Source organism: Fopius arisanus, unplaced genomic scaffold (genome assembly GCF_000806365.1).
Source record: "Fopius arisanus strain USDA-PBARC FA_bdor unplaced genomic scaffold, ASM80636v1 scaffold00122, whole genome shotgun sequence".
NCBI classification, from domain to species: domain Eukaryota; kingdom Metazoa; phylum Arthropoda; class Insecta; order Hymenoptera; family Braconidae; genus Fopius; species Fopius arisanus.
In genome coordinates this window covers 270817-285612 of record NW_011887861.1, presented here as the reverse complement: position 1 = coordinate 285612, position 14796 = coordinate 270817, and the positions used below count along the sequence as shown (strand labels likewise).

General features: G+C 36.8%; 2 protein-coding genes across 8 annotated transcripts in view; one reads left to right on the top strand and one right to left on the bottom strand.

Moving 5' to 3' along the window:
• The window catches only part of Miga (mitoguardin), a 17711-nt gene extending 3550 nt beyond the window's left edge, over positions 1-14161 (bottom strand). The window contains exons 1-5 of the mRNA XM_011313465.1: positions 13950-14161; positions 13683-13833; positions 13475-13618; positions 2175-2362; positions 1877-2017 (exon numbers count right to left, since the gene is read on the bottom strand). Coding sequence (XP_011311767.1) covers positions 1877-2017; positions 2175-2362; positions 13475-13618; positions 13683-13833; positions 13950-14045 — 720 coding nt within the window. The 5' untranslated portion in view covers positions 14046-14161. The remainder of the gene's footprint in view (positions 1-1876; positions 2018-2174; positions 2363-13474; positions 13619-13682; positions 13834-13949) is intronic.
• uzip (unzipped) lies at positions 2746-12312 on the top strand. Of its 7 annotated transcripts, none has more exons than XR_892678.1 (7): positions 2746-2833; positions 7511-7733; positions 7801-8177; positions 8280-8614; positions 8709-11662; positions 11819-11878; positions 11994-12312. XR_892678.1 is itself a non-coding variant. In XM_011313464.1 (5 exons), exons 2-5 carry the CDS (start codon positions 7511-7513, stop codon positions 9235-9237), a joined length of 1464 nt encoding a protein of 487 aa, XP_011311766.1. In that variant the 5' UTR covers positions 2854-3386; the 3' UTR covers positions 9238-11773. The 7 variants fall into 7 exon arrangements, 1 of the variants encoding a protein (XP_011311766.1); XR_892680.1 differs by lacking the exon at positions 2746-2833 and adding an exon at positions 2854-3386 and having other exon boundaries at positions 8709-10906; XR_892679.1 differs by lacking the exon at positions 2746-2833 and adding an exon at positions 2854-3386 and having other exon boundaries at positions 8709-11378.
• Positions 14162-14796: the final 635 nt, after the last annotated feature.

Below are 14796 nucleotides of genomic sequence, written 5' to 3'. Positions count from 1 at the left end.
GGGGGGGGGGGGTCTGGAGGGAAGCCCCCTCCCACTCCTCACATAGCACATTAAATGAAAATTTGAGGAAAAAAAACATGATTTAATTTCATGGGGAATCGAACCCTTAACCCTTTTATGTATTTCATTTTGTGATTCACCCGCTTCCCTTCTATCCTTTATATTAACTAATTTTTATTAATTAAATTATTAAAATTAGGGTTTTGAAATATTTATTATTAGGATTTAAATATTAGAATTTTTCTTGGGGATAATTTTTCCGGGGATATTTTTTCCGGGGCTATTTTTTCCGAGGATATTTTTTCCGGGATTTTTTTTCCGGGATATTTTTTCCGGGGATGTTTTTTCAAGGATTCGATTTTCAATTCTTAAGCAGAAATTACACGATTTCGCCGGGAAGGACACTTTCTTTTGTTTTGAAGAAATTCTCGAAACAAGTTTGATCTTTTCAATAACTTTTGATATTTTTTTCATCATGGGGAACCAATTCCTTTTAGATTTTATTTCAGTTTTAATAGTTTCGTCGTATTTTCTTCTATTCTGGAACATCGATACTTGATTTTTCTGCCTACATGCGCCGAAAGTGAGCATTCTAACCTCACTTCGTTCGGTTAGAATAGTATATTATGCAACACGTGCGTAATATATTTTTTTACTCGTGGGAGGTTTGTAACACGAGCCGAAGGCGAGTTTTACAATCCCACGAGTCGAAAAATATATTACGCACGCGTTTCATACAAAATTTTATGTCATTGCGCCCGGAATCCGCGATTTAACCGAGCGAAGCGAGGTTAAAATCGCGTGATTACGGGCACCGATGGCATAAACGTCACTTTCGCCGCATTTCGGCAGAAAAATCGTATGCAACCCTCGGGAGGTTAATCAGACAAGCATTTCCCACGTGCATACCGCCCTCGCCTTCGGCTCGGGTGGTAATTTTGCACGTGGGAAGGACTCGTCTACTTTTCCTCCCTAGGTGAGCAAGAAAGAGCGAAATGTAACGTTGATCCAAAAATGATCCCCATGCTTTTTCAAAAAAAAGAAAGTATCCGACCGGGCAAAATCGTATAATTTCTGCTTCAAAAATATTGTTAAAAATTGAAATTTCAAACGCAAAAAAACTTTATTTTTAACTTTATTTATTAGTCAATATTTCGAGAAGTTATCGGTTTTTTCGGAGAATGCCCCTTTGAGAGGTCTCAGCAATGTCAAGGCCATTACCTACACAATTTCACAACCCGGCAATGCATAAGCGTAAGCGGATAGGGCAATCGACGTTAGACATATTCTGATTGGCCTATTCGCCTATGCTTACGCCTATAAGCCTTACGGAATTGTGTGTGTTGCGGCCTTCATAGTGTCACAGACCGAAAGCCAGTCGTGAGGATTCTGCTCACTCATATGCCATATTTCTCCTAATAATTGCTCTGTCTGACTGAAAACATCGGTCTACGACTCGTCTTCCTTTGGCTATATTATTGACATGTATAGTTTGTCTCACAATGTTCACAACGGCCACTTAGGCTGCATATAATTGATCATTGTAAAAGATTATTGGTACATTTATCTTGTGTAGGTATTCGAAAACCGCTACCAAAGTAACGTCGGTTTGAAGGCAAAGGAGGACAAAGACGAATGGATTTCTGAGAAAAGTGGAGGGTTTAATGTGAGATTCCTATTCTCAAAAAAAAAAAAACACTTTCAATTTGAAACCGTTTTCATGTATGTTTTGTCAAATTTGTGTCCGTTACAAGTGCATAAAGGAGATAAGCGTCTTTCGCGAAAAGGATCACACCACTAGTCGATACCCCCCTACTTCATGCACTTTTACTTCAAAAAGATACTGTATTAACTTAATATTTAAAAAAACCATTACCCCATCTTTGGCTGATGCAAAAGATTCAGGAGACGATGCAGCATCCACTTTTTCTTTATCCTTTTCTCCAGATCGTGCTGTTGAGGCGCACTTGTGACTTGTATCACTTTCGTCACTATCATTGCAAAATAATACTGAGTGCTACAAAGCAAAACAACAAGCATTTATCCTCTCACAATTTCAAAGAAATCTCAATAAACCCAAGGGTAGACCTATATATTCTATTCTTCCACTTATCATTTCCAACATTAGAAAAAACAAAATAGTAAAAAATCATGAATGATCAATGCCAATCCACCTGGTCGATGAACAGCAACTCAGCCGTACTTTGAATTTGATAACCAAGGTCAAGCAATTGTTGTACATCGTGGGTGAAGGCTGCATCCGCTTTGGACGGTAATGCAAGTGCATTACTCCCGCAGTTACAGCTGAATGCCGTTAGCGCATCTTCCCAGCAATAGAGAGCTTTTTCTAGTGCCTCGAGGCCTGCGAAATAGGGTAATTGAAAGAAAGAATATTATTTCAAGTATTTGCCCAGCTTAATCCCCCCATTTCATCCCAATTTCTCTTTTATTACTGTTCCCAGTGACAAATGAAATCCACAAGAATTTTCACAATGAAAAACTGAGTTTCTTTAGAAGAAAGAAATTGGGAGAAGAAAGGACTCCTAATGTACATGTATATGTTCGGCTCCTCAGAGTCTACCACCTAGACTCCGGTGGCCAGGCGTCAATAACACTCCTAAGTGACGTAATGCCTATAAAAAGTTCGTATTGGAGGATGTGTCATCCAATGGGACAACGTAAGAGGGGTTCAATATTGCACCAAGTGTGTGGTAGTAGAACAGAATGGACCTATGCGCAGGCCCTGTCGCGCGGTAAACCGCCATGCAAAAATGAAACGTAAAATATCCGTTAAATACGTGTAAAATACGCGTGGTAAGCGTCTGATTTGGTGGTCAGTACCAGAGGATATAACTTATCATAAACATGGAGAATAAATGATAAATTCTTTCCTTTTTCTATTTGCTATACCGTACCGATTGTTGCTCTAGTATTTGTAGTAGATTATAAAAAAAAGGGGTAAAATTTCGATAAGTGTTGGTGCGTCATTGAGTTGCATTAAGCGCTCGAACTCCCTGATTTTCATAGAAGAAAAGAGGAAAGAACTTTGGTTTGAAGGAAGAAAGGGAAGATAACGGTCAAATCCGGGAAGACCCTGGCAGGACTCTTCAATACGCCAACATAACAGGCGGAGAGAGAGCAGGAGAGAGAGAGAGGAGTTTATATAGAGGCTTCTGCCTCGTCAGTCGTTTCTCGCTCGGCTTATTCAGCGGTCGTATCTTAGATACTGCGCCGCTCACTACCGAAAAACCGTTTTGTGTGTCTCTTCTACTGTGAGTTTTCTGTTATATTTTTCATAAGATTTAGGCCAACATTGCATTTAGTGGTTCAGTGTTACATGGATATTTCCGCCTAAATTTGAGTCTCTTTATAGAAGCAATTAAATCGTGAGTATGACCATATTTTGCTGTAATAATAAATCTACTATATTATCATCGAAAATAATAAATCAATCAATACGGCTGTTCTTATGAAACCGGCAGAAAACGGCAGTTCAAGTGAAATTTTCCCGGTGGAATCTATTCAGAACGTCTATAACCGAAATTTCCCAGTGACGCAGCAATGCAGGCAATCTCAAATGGGTGCCCATTTACACACTCAAGAATTTCAAGACTCAGTGATTAAGCCAATTGGAAGAAATTAAAGGGGTTGAAAAGAAAGCGGAAAAAAAATTAATGGCGATGTTTCATTGTGTGTTCATCACAAGCGAAATTCACCCGAAATAACACTAATAGTATTATTGGTTTGGCATTTTGTGTCCACATCATTTTTAGTTTATAGGATTGCCATCTTGATCTTGAATGAATAGTTTTGGGGCGTTTAAAAGTCGTATGGTTCCTGATAGGCACCTTAAGGATGTTCCACACCCATATATAGCCAAAATTGACGTTTTTAAATATTTTTTGGCAAATTATCGATGAAATTAATATAAAAAAACATAACGTTTTTGCGTTTTGTCATTATTTAATGGCTCACGAAGTTTTGTGTTGGTGCGGTCATTTCCATTCATTGTCTCTACAGTTTTGTAATTACTTTCAAAAGTTTTGGAAAAAATGCAGCAATATGTTCCCACCCCCTTGAAACTTCGTGACTCATTAAATAATGACAAAACCTAAAAACGTTATATTTTTTTTTACGTCAATCCTATCGTAATTTCGCCGGAAGTATGAAAGAACGTTGATTTTGTCTATAGATGGATGTAGGACACCCTTAACAATACCTTAAAATGAACATAAATTAATTTTCAAACGCCCTATTTTTCCATTTCTCTTTGTGTCTATTATCAATGTCGCATCTAACATTATTCGCATTTTCTCGCATTTTCGATTGTTCACTAAATGACAGGCCAGACACACACGTCGAATTAAATTGTCACTATATGAACTAGTGGATCGAATTTCCCTCGTTCAATTCAAGTCGTAGATCTGAAAACAAGAAAAAATCACGGCCGGAAGAAAGGAAGAAAGACAATGTAGTGGCGTTGCGGAATTCAACTTTAGCTGAATTACATCAACAGAAAACGGGTCAGCGCGCAAAGTTCCGAAAGAGTAAAGGAATCTAACGTTGATTAAAAACTTAAAAATAAGGAAAAGAGAAAAATATCAAAAATGAAGGGGAACCACTGTAAAAACTGTCCATCGTTGTAACTGTTAGGGATTGGCCTTGGATTTGATTCGTGCGAGTATGTAGCCATGTGTAGTCAAATACTTTTGGTTGATATTAATTCCCTGAGGAGGCACATGCCTATTCTCTTTCGAGAAAAATTACTAAAACCAATGGAATATGTTTTGACGTTCTGTATCATTTCACTCCATTATACTCACAGTCGTTACAAAAATTCAAAAGCTTTGGGCTATCATATTAAAAGTATAAAAACGGAAGTCCATTCGATCCGACTGATGAAAAAGTGTAACTAGACCCACGCAGTAAAGGAAATTGCGTGACGAGGATAAATTGATCGAGCCCAATGAGACTAATGAGTGTGACACAGAATTTGAGTATCCTAGTTAGTATATTAGTATACAGTATATATTCCATATTTCTCGTCTGTACAGTAAAACGCCTACGTATGTATCTACGCGCCTCTGATAATCATGTACATTGACATCAGACCACCTCACATACACTTTATACGGAGTTCACTAGAGTATGTGACCCATGCTCAGAACTGGGCTCGTTAACTCATTGTAGTCAATGTCAATTACAGGAGACGGGTCAAATCAACTCATTGCACATGCGAAAATTCCATTTTAACCTTCATTTCCAATTTTAAATCAGATTTTTTTCTTTTTAATTAATCAATTTATTCCGATATATGGATTCATTCTGCGATCCTCATTTCAAATTATCACCCAAGGAAAGATTAAGGGGCTATTTTTCCAATGACTAGATGGGATTTACTGAATATTTACTGAAACTAAAATGCTAACGTGGATCCAAAGACGGTTCGTTAACAAATTTCAATGTGGAACGTCAAAAGTGGACTGCCACATCCGAATATTTTAATGACCCCTATTTCATTCCACCTGTACTGCGGAGCACGCTAATGTTTGGAGCAATATCCACTGAATGACCATTTATTTTTTTCCCGGCGTGGTTCTCAATTTGTCAAGATAATCAGTCCATCCAGTTCATCCAAACATAAATTAACAATTCAATCATTATAATAAATCGTCTAAAAATGTTTCTATTAATTCAACACAAAATGCTAGAGATAATCTGAATCACGAAAGGTCATGATGAGAGTGCTAAAGCACCTCCTCATTAACCTGAGTTAATTTTTTCTCGATAGAAATAATGGGGTATTCGAGATTGAAATCGGAAATAATGAGTGTTTGTCATCCAAATTGTACAATTTTTTACTCAAATTTTGAAGTCACTTAAACTAGGACCCTATGCCCTTTTCCCTAAACGTTCATTGACAAGTATATAGAGAAAACAGTTCAACGACCATCGGAGTAGTAAATTTTCAACCAAAGTGAATGCATTGGGATTTGGGCAAAAGTCTTAGGTGTGAGGATAATTTTCAAGTGGGGTTCGTTGGGTTATCATGGCAACGTTGGACGATTCCAGTCCCGTTGGGGGCCCAGTAGAAAATCGATATGGCTTTTGGCTGCAGTATATGTACTATGTTACTCAGTCGTAGGTACTTTAAACGACAATATTTCCCTTCCTTGGCAAATTGTGTATCCACAAACATTGCGGTTCTATCCTAGTCTATATTTTCGTTCCTAATTTTCATTTCCTTCCATTGGCAATATCGATATTCGGTAAGCTTGAAAGGATCGTGAGAATTGTTGGCTCCAATTTGTCAAGTATTATTGAACTAAATTAGTTAGTTAGCCTTCCGATTCTAAAGCAGCTATCAAAGTTTTTTCGAGCTAAAAACACTTAATTTTTGTGTTCATGCCTTCTCATGAGATGTGTCAATAAACCTCCACACAGCCCTCATTCCTCAATTTGTTTTTAGATTATTTATTTATCCCCTACATTAAAAGAACAAGGGATTTTTCATTTCTTTTCGACTTCAATTAATCGCTTCTCGTTCAATACTCGATTATTGCTCAATGATCGATTTTTATCTTAAGGATCGACCACAGAAATGCGGATGAAACGATTTTATACTCTCAATTTTTTTTATGTAGTGCACAAAATTAAGATATTTTCAGTGAATTATCGTCAAATTTCATCGAAATTCAATCCATGGGAATTAACAATTTCAAAGATGACTATGTATTAAGTTCAATAGTTACCGAAGAAAATGTATTGTTTGAGTGCGGAAATACTTGTATATGGTTCATGTTCCAGTACCAGCAGATACTCCGTCAAGATTTTCTTAACATCATCAATCCTCTATTTTTACTTGTATAGTATAAGACTATAACACGAATGAGTTTATCATCAATTATTATAATTTATTATCATTTGGGGTGCGCACGTGAACGCGCTGGTAGAAAAATAGTACCGCTAACGCACCACAGTACATGGTGACGAGCGCAATACCGTGAATGGCCCGAGGGCAGATTCGTGAGGCGAAACAATAAAACTCGTATTCCACGTCCGGTTTCCGTTTCGTAAAAGTGGCATTTGAAGAACATGACGCGATAATCAATTTTTTTTTCGCGAGCTTTGCATGAGAAAAGCTCTTTTATAAAATCACATTCTATCAATCTTCCTCTTTTGCTGTTTATGTTTAAGAAATCAAATCATTTCATACTTGGTCACTTACACTATCTCTGTCGGCGTCCTTTATTATTTTTATTTGCAAGGCAATCAATATGATACATTTGCCAGCTGTAGCAGAAAAAAATCAGCCGATCAAACTTTCCATTCTACAGCACTAATCACTAATAATTTAGACAGGTTTATTTAAATTTGCATAATTGAGTGCGATTTGCATGGAATGGAATTGAGAGTGTACTTCCTTCCCAATAGTTTTTTTTTGTCAAAATGTTACAGAGTGACATCTGAGTCATTATATTTAACAAGGTAAAATTTTCGATTATTGCAGATGGATTGGAAGAAGTGTTCATGGATTAATTATGTCTCGTTGACGTTATTATCTGTGTTGGCAGCCATACCAGAATCAAAATCGGACAATAGTGTTCACATATTCTCAACTTATCGTCTGCCCGTGACGTCCAGCATATTAAACTGGCTACCGATAAGTCATTATGATTCTTCCAAGAACAATACCCTTGTCATCGGTGGATTCCAAATTTCCAAATCAACAGGTATGTCGAGATAGATGACTAAATTACTATGAATGTTCACATAATTTTCATTAATGATGGAATTTAGACGAAAACTACAATGAGGGTCCATCAGAACAGCGAGAGATGTACGTTTGTCGTGCAGCTCAAAGTGGTGTGTGGGTGGCTGGTGCACAGTTAAAAGGAGAGAAGAAATGCACCGTTACCGTTCTAGGGATTGTACAAGCTGTCGAGAATTATGAATTACTAGAGAATGTCGATAACGCTGCTCGACTGAGCTGGGTCAGTTGGAGTAAATTTTATCCAATTCCGACGGGTGCTGTTGTTACCGAAACCATGTACGTGGCACGCTACCCTGTTACCCGGAACGAGACTGACAAGGATACCCTAACACCTACCTACACCCACTACATCGGCACACTGAATCACGACGAGAAACTAGGAACAATAGCCTACGTCAAGAGCGTCAGTTTTGCTGTCAATTCGTTACTATTTGCTGCCACACGCTTGAATTTAACGTGCAATGTCCTTTTCAAATTCACGTTAAAATTTTATTTTCATTCATAGGATGGTCAACAAGGATCTACAAACGCTGGGGAGTTATTAGTCGAAACAGAGCCAATTTACTATGAATTAACTTCCGTTAAGTTAAATCACTGGCGTACTCGTATAATTAAAAGTGAATCGAAAATAATCGGACAAGCTACAATTAGTAATTCGGGGACTGAAGGGGCCAAGCTGGTTGAGAAATCTGCATATGGCTACAAATATTCCAGTTACTGGGGACAAGGCCATGCTATGATTAAGGCACTCAACACTTCTATTACGTTGTTTAATAGGACCAAGTTACCCACTATTAAATGGGGAATGGAAGAGAGATCCGAGCGTATGGATAGCTATTCGTGAGTGAATAATATGAATCTGCATCACTGGTAATTTATCAAATTTTTAATTTTTTCTCACCAATTCTAACGGTCAATAATTGCTTAATAACAGACTGGAGATTTATTTGGAGCCTGGGACTGGAGTGAATGTGAAGGTTAAAGCCAATTATACAGAGTATGAGGTGCCATACACTGGGCAATTGGTGTCACACTATGAAGACGGTGAGAGCAAGTCTAGAGAGATCAGTGGAATGCGTAGGGAGGAAACAATCACAGATTTGCGGTCAGAATTTGGACCTATTTATTTTCTCAGCAATTCGAGTATTGTTCCCACGACGGTAAAACCTCCCACAACGCGCGGAGCCACTACTTTTTCCAGTTCAAGTACAAATTCCATTTCTGGCACCTTACTCATTTCGTCGACCTCCACGAATAAACAAAATGATATCAACAACGTTATGGACAGCAGTGAAGATGGTAATAGCATTATCCCACCGAGACATGATTCAAATATGCAGAGCGATGACGGGGGGCCGCAATCTTTAAAGAATAAGGATGCATTAGGCGCGGCCACCAGTTCGTTACCTTCTCTTTACATTTCCATAGCACTAATCCTGGTGACTCTTTACAGGATTACGTGAAGCTATTATCAATCAGAAATTATAGGAAATGAAATTCCATGTAAACACTCCGATTAAGATATCACTACATTCCTCATCCAATGAAATATTTATTAAAAAAGATTATATAGGTTACTTGCACAGTTCTTTCAATATTGTTTCCTCGAGTATTTCCCTTTTAGACGCGTTGTTTCTCATTTTTGTTGGAAAGGAATGAGCAAGTATAATATGACCAAAAAAAATATTTCAAATCTATTGTGAGATATCTCTCACTGAGCTGAGCGACCTCTATGTGGCTAATAAAGATGTTATCATTTCCTAATAATCATAGCAAAATATGAACGTCAGAATATACACGTCACTAACTACTACAATAAATATGCTTGCCTTTCTGAGATGAGGCAGCTATTGTCAAGTTTCGAAGCATTTTAGTTTAAAAATTGACAAGAGCACACTCACGTTACATAGCACTTTAAGGAACGATATATTTCTCAACTAGTCTAACTGAACGTCAAGTACAATGTTAAAGAAATACGAGGCAAATTATAGGTCTCATGTTCCATACACTTGTTAAATTAAACTCTGATGGAAGTAACCCTTAATACGAATGAATAAATCGGTAGTTAAGATTCAAGAAAAACGGGGTTTGCTACAGCGATTAGATCGATATAATCCACCAATACTCTCCTAATTTCATGTAGACACTGATACCATTTATCGACGAATTTGGTGGACCACACGATAAATCATATGACTGTATGTCGAGATAATATTTTCTTGGAATTTATCGAGCAAATAAATGAATATGAGAATGACATTCAGGAAAATGAATGTAGTTGTAATTTGGGGGAGAGTGCAGCTATGTTATATTTTTGGAATTGGAATACAAAGAAGATGTGTAATATTTATAACAATTTAACTATAAGTTTTTTGCCGAGATACTATCAGCGCTTGTGAAATATTGAAGATGGATTGAATCTTCGCAATTATGTTTATTTCTCATACTCTATTCAATTGATTATGTATTCTACTGTTTTAGCATTCTTACCGCTGACACTTTAGTTGAATTGAATGTTTTTTTGCATGGTTTTGTTCCATAAATTGAATCGCATAATAAAAATATAAGAGCAAAAGAGTCAAAATAAATTCATTAGTAAAAATTATGGTAAAATCAATCAATCTTGCTTGAAAATACATGCTTTTGCAAGAGATAGGGATTTTATAGAGTGAAGCAGGATTTATTCGAACGTTTTAATGGAAAATTAACAAATATTTCAACGTGTATTCTCTATGCCTTCTTTAGAAAATTCGCAATTCATCTTCGAAGAAAGATACTACTATCTACCTTTTTTAGAAATAAGCTCTTTCATACCGGCTTTTTCAAGCGTAGAGCTCGAGGCTTTGATGACATAGTCGTTATGTGATTATAGTTTCATCTTATTAGCTGTTTTGTTTTTTTTTGTCTCATTGGATATAATTTGAATAGAAAGTTTGGAAAATCATAATTTTGATTTTAAATATATTGCAAGACTTGTCGAGGCCTACGGCACTGGCATAATAGAAAACTAATTTGTTCGCTGAAGGCGAACAGAAGCAAAATTAACTGAAATTATCATGAAAATGCCCAACCTGACCTATTATTCAAATGGAGAGCACAATTAGTTATAATTTCCTACCCGGATATTATAAGGTATTTCCCAAAAGCTGCATTACTATCTAGGGTAACTAAACACAAATACCTGATTCATTTTCAAGCCACGAGCGGTACATATTCGGCAGATCAGCTCTTCTATTTAAATGGGCATTTGTGAAATTTGAGATTTAAAGATGTTCGACACCCTTTCAGATAAAATTATTTTATTAGGTTTTTTAAATTTTTCTGGCAAATTATTAATAAAATCGACGTGAAAAAATATAGGGTTTTTGCGTTTTGCCATTATTTAATCGCCCACGAAGTTTCACGATGGCGCGATCATTTTCATACGTTTTCTATACAATTTTGTGACTTTTTGTTTAAGTTTAGAAAACACGCAGGAAAATTGTCACAGCACCGTCAAACTTCGTGAATCATTAAATAACGACCAAACGCAAAAATGTTATATCTTTTGGAGGAAAAGGCCGTAGTACGTCCTTAAAATTAGACAGCCACCGCTTTTTCATTAGTATGAAGATGAACGATATTATTTGATCTATCTTTAATAATTGTATCAGGTTAAAATCCTATGGAAGGCTATGATTTCTCGTTCTGCAAGATTCGCGATATATATTGTAATGGGACTAGTTATTGACAGTGCCCTAATTTCTAACCGTTTATTAATAGAAACAAAATGTCTTATAATAGTTGTCACTCCAAAAGAATTGTTTTTTATGAATAGTATGGACCATGAGTGAGATTTTCATGAAATAGCGTAACGACTCCAGTCCATTCATCCATTCATTTGTGACAGTTAATTCTGACACCTTTCTAACCTAATTGTCTTATGTATTGTCTGTACCAATGAAATCTTTTTTTTTTTAATAAACATGAAAATTGTTTTCTTTTAGTTAAAAAAGAAAATCATAACTTTTTATTTATTTTACATAAATTTTTTCTCGATTTTAGATTTTATTAAAGTACAAGTGCTGAAGAAGAGAGCTATACGAAGTGTTCCAGTTGTAAGAGGTACTGGAAAAAGTGAAATCAAAATGTTCAATCAATTCGCTTTCGAAACAGTATAATATCCCGATGATGACCCTTTCTTATAAAAAAAAGGAGTCCTCAAACCGACTATTTGCAGGACTCAGGCTCAGGATTAGGAGCAGAGGGGGAAAATCACTTGGCGAGATTAGTTCCCTATGTGAGTGAAATGTGAGAAAATGAAAGAGGACACCAAATTCATCAACAATCGCCCTGGAAGGCGTCGGTATGAAGTCTTTATGAGATATCATCCTGAACGTGCTGTTCGAATTTTCCAAAATTTGTTACACGGGAAGAACAGAGCTTGAAAAATCAAGACTTGAAGAAAGAGAAAGCAGAAACATCGAAAGCCTCAAGTCCCAAAAGTAATTAAACAAGAACTCATTACTGAACAATAAAATCATTACTTTATTTGTGAACTAATTAGACTAATTCCTTTTATGAATTCCAATTTACGACACACTTCCAAGTCAAATGTGAACCTGTCGCAAACTAGTCCACTTAGCATGTCATAAACTAATCCATCGAGCTGTTTCATCTGACAGATCCTCATCCGCTTGAGCCGTTGTGTTTTTTATTTAATAATAATTTTTTTACTTAATCTCCATTAGTTTTCAATTTCTCATTAAAAAAAAATAAAAATTCATATTTCATTTTCATGTAAAATACGTTGAACTTGGTACTTTGAAAAATTTTCAGCAATATCTCACAGCTGATTCTAAGCCAAAACTGTCGATAACTGGAGAAATAATTCAGCCTATACCACCGATACTCTGTTAAAAAATCTCGTTGTTCAAAAATCATGGGATAATTGCTTATTTTCTTCTAAATATCAATGATCGGCATGAATTGTGCACGAAGCTAATATGCAAAACTGTCACTCACATTAGGCGGATATTATAGTTTTACCATTCTTCCTATTTGAGTTCGACTAGTGACGCCTAGTTTTGTCGTATAGTAACAAGAGAAAAAGTTTTGAAAGCTGGAATTTATTGTGAAATTCCTCTTAATTGCAGCAAAACACAATAAGAAAATTTCCGATTATTATTATTGAATTGGTTTGAGTCTAAATTAAGGAAAACTTATGATATTTTCAGATTACAAAGTTAGAAATCAGTTCAGCTTTGCCATTGAATCTAACGCACAAACCAGATCGTAAATTTAAAAATCCTGTCTATAAAAAGTGATGCAGCAAAATTAAATTGTCGAGAGTAAGATTTCGGCTAACTTCATGCGTAAAACTTCTCACGCGTAACCGTAATCCTCATTGATTAATTAGATATGTCATCATCAACACAACGGAATCAAATGCCGCCCGCGGAGCGCCCATTCGGTCTTGTATTAGTTAATTAAAGGCTTATTTTACTATTGTAAAAGAATGAAACTTAACATATGCAACTTGATAAAAATTACAGCTCCAAATCATATCTTTTGACATATTCGCTTATTAGCGACCCAGTCATTTTTAGAATAGAGAAAGAAGACGACAAAAATGTTGGATTTCACTTTTTCCTGTTCACTATCTTGCTCCGTAATTAATTTCAAAACTCTAGCCAAAAGTCAGTGAATTGAAAAACTTACCTAAGACGCCGTACTGCTGGGGAGTGAGCCTCACATCACCATCAGGTCCTCCAGGAATTGAAGAAACCAGAGAAGCTCTATCACTAATATGACTCCGAGTACTTGCCTCACTTCTCTTGGCCCAAGACACTTGAGAAACAATGTCTGAAATCCGTTTTCATATATACCATTCATAAAATTTTACAGTTCATTTACAACATATGCTCACCAAAATTCGCAGGTTTGGAACTTAATAATCGTTGCCTGAGGTCTCTTGTGGGCCGACGATGAATGGGATGAGATGGCCGTCTTCTTCTCTTTAAATACTTGGCTAAACCGCCTAGTAGTAATGTTCCACTGGTCAAGCATATAATGAAAATCTAACAACAATAATAATAACGACATAACAATTATAATAAACTCCTTGCCAAACTTTATAGAACACAAGAGTAAATAAATGAAATCTAACCTATTGCAAATGCCCTTGATTGATTACCTTCTGTGTTTTTGATAAATTAACATATGGAAGGTGAACATCGCGACAATGTGAGTAAATGCTTCCCAAAAACTGCTGAGCATTCAATAATGACATTGTCACATTAGTGATTGAATTGATGACAGAGAATTCGTATTGTTTAAAAAAGATGAGAAGAATCAATGGTTCTCCACGTTTTGTTGTCAATTGTCATATTAGTTCCTTTCAAGTTGGCAATATAAGGGTGCGTTTTTATTCAACAGAGAGCGCTTTTACCAGAGATTATAAGCAGAGATTATAGGGGAGATTGCTAACGCCAATGGCGAAGCTTCAACCGCGAACTTTCCTAGCGGAACTGGCGGAACTAATTTTGCGGGTGTACCTGTGAATCAAACAGGTCGCGAGGGCAAGAGTGTCGGTAATTTTCGGAGGGCGTGGGTATAGATAAAGCAGAGCACGAGCCCGAGAGTGTCGATATTCCGAATATACCCGCAAAATTAGTTCGGCTAGGGCGGCCAGACAATTTCGCGGTTGAAGCCTCGCCATTGGCGTTAGGAATCTCCCCTATAATCTCTGCCCCGATCTCCCCGATTCTCACCACTCTATCTTTACCTCTCACACCGTTATCGACATTCTCGACCTCGTGCCCTGCTCTATTCCTGGATACGGCTTCTGATTTAGTTTCGTAGCCGCCGCTACGTACTTCGCTATTGAACCTTTACCATAAGCGCTGCTGATCTCTCCTATAATCTCTGTTCTACCGAGCGAGGTGAAGTCAAAGGCGCAGGCGCGGATTCTGATCGAATATGTTGCTATACTGAATATTACCAAAGAAGTAACTTCGGTTTTGTTCGGCGCGACTGGTGGG

Excerpts from the sequence above, each read along its gene's own strand:
- uzip (XM_011313464.1), top strand. The coding sequence starts at position 7,511 with ATGGATTGGAAGAAGTGTTCATGGATTAATTATGTCTCGTTGACGTTA. Across the intron at positions 8,178-8,279 it reads CAATAGCCTACGTCAAGAGC|GATGGTCAACAAGGATCTAC; the intron begins GTCAGTTTTGCT and ends TTTCATTCATAG. Across the intron at positions 8,615-8,708 it reads GAGCGTATGGATAGCTATTC|ACTGGAGATTTATTTGGAGC; the intron begins GTGAGTGAATAA and ends GCTTAATAACAG.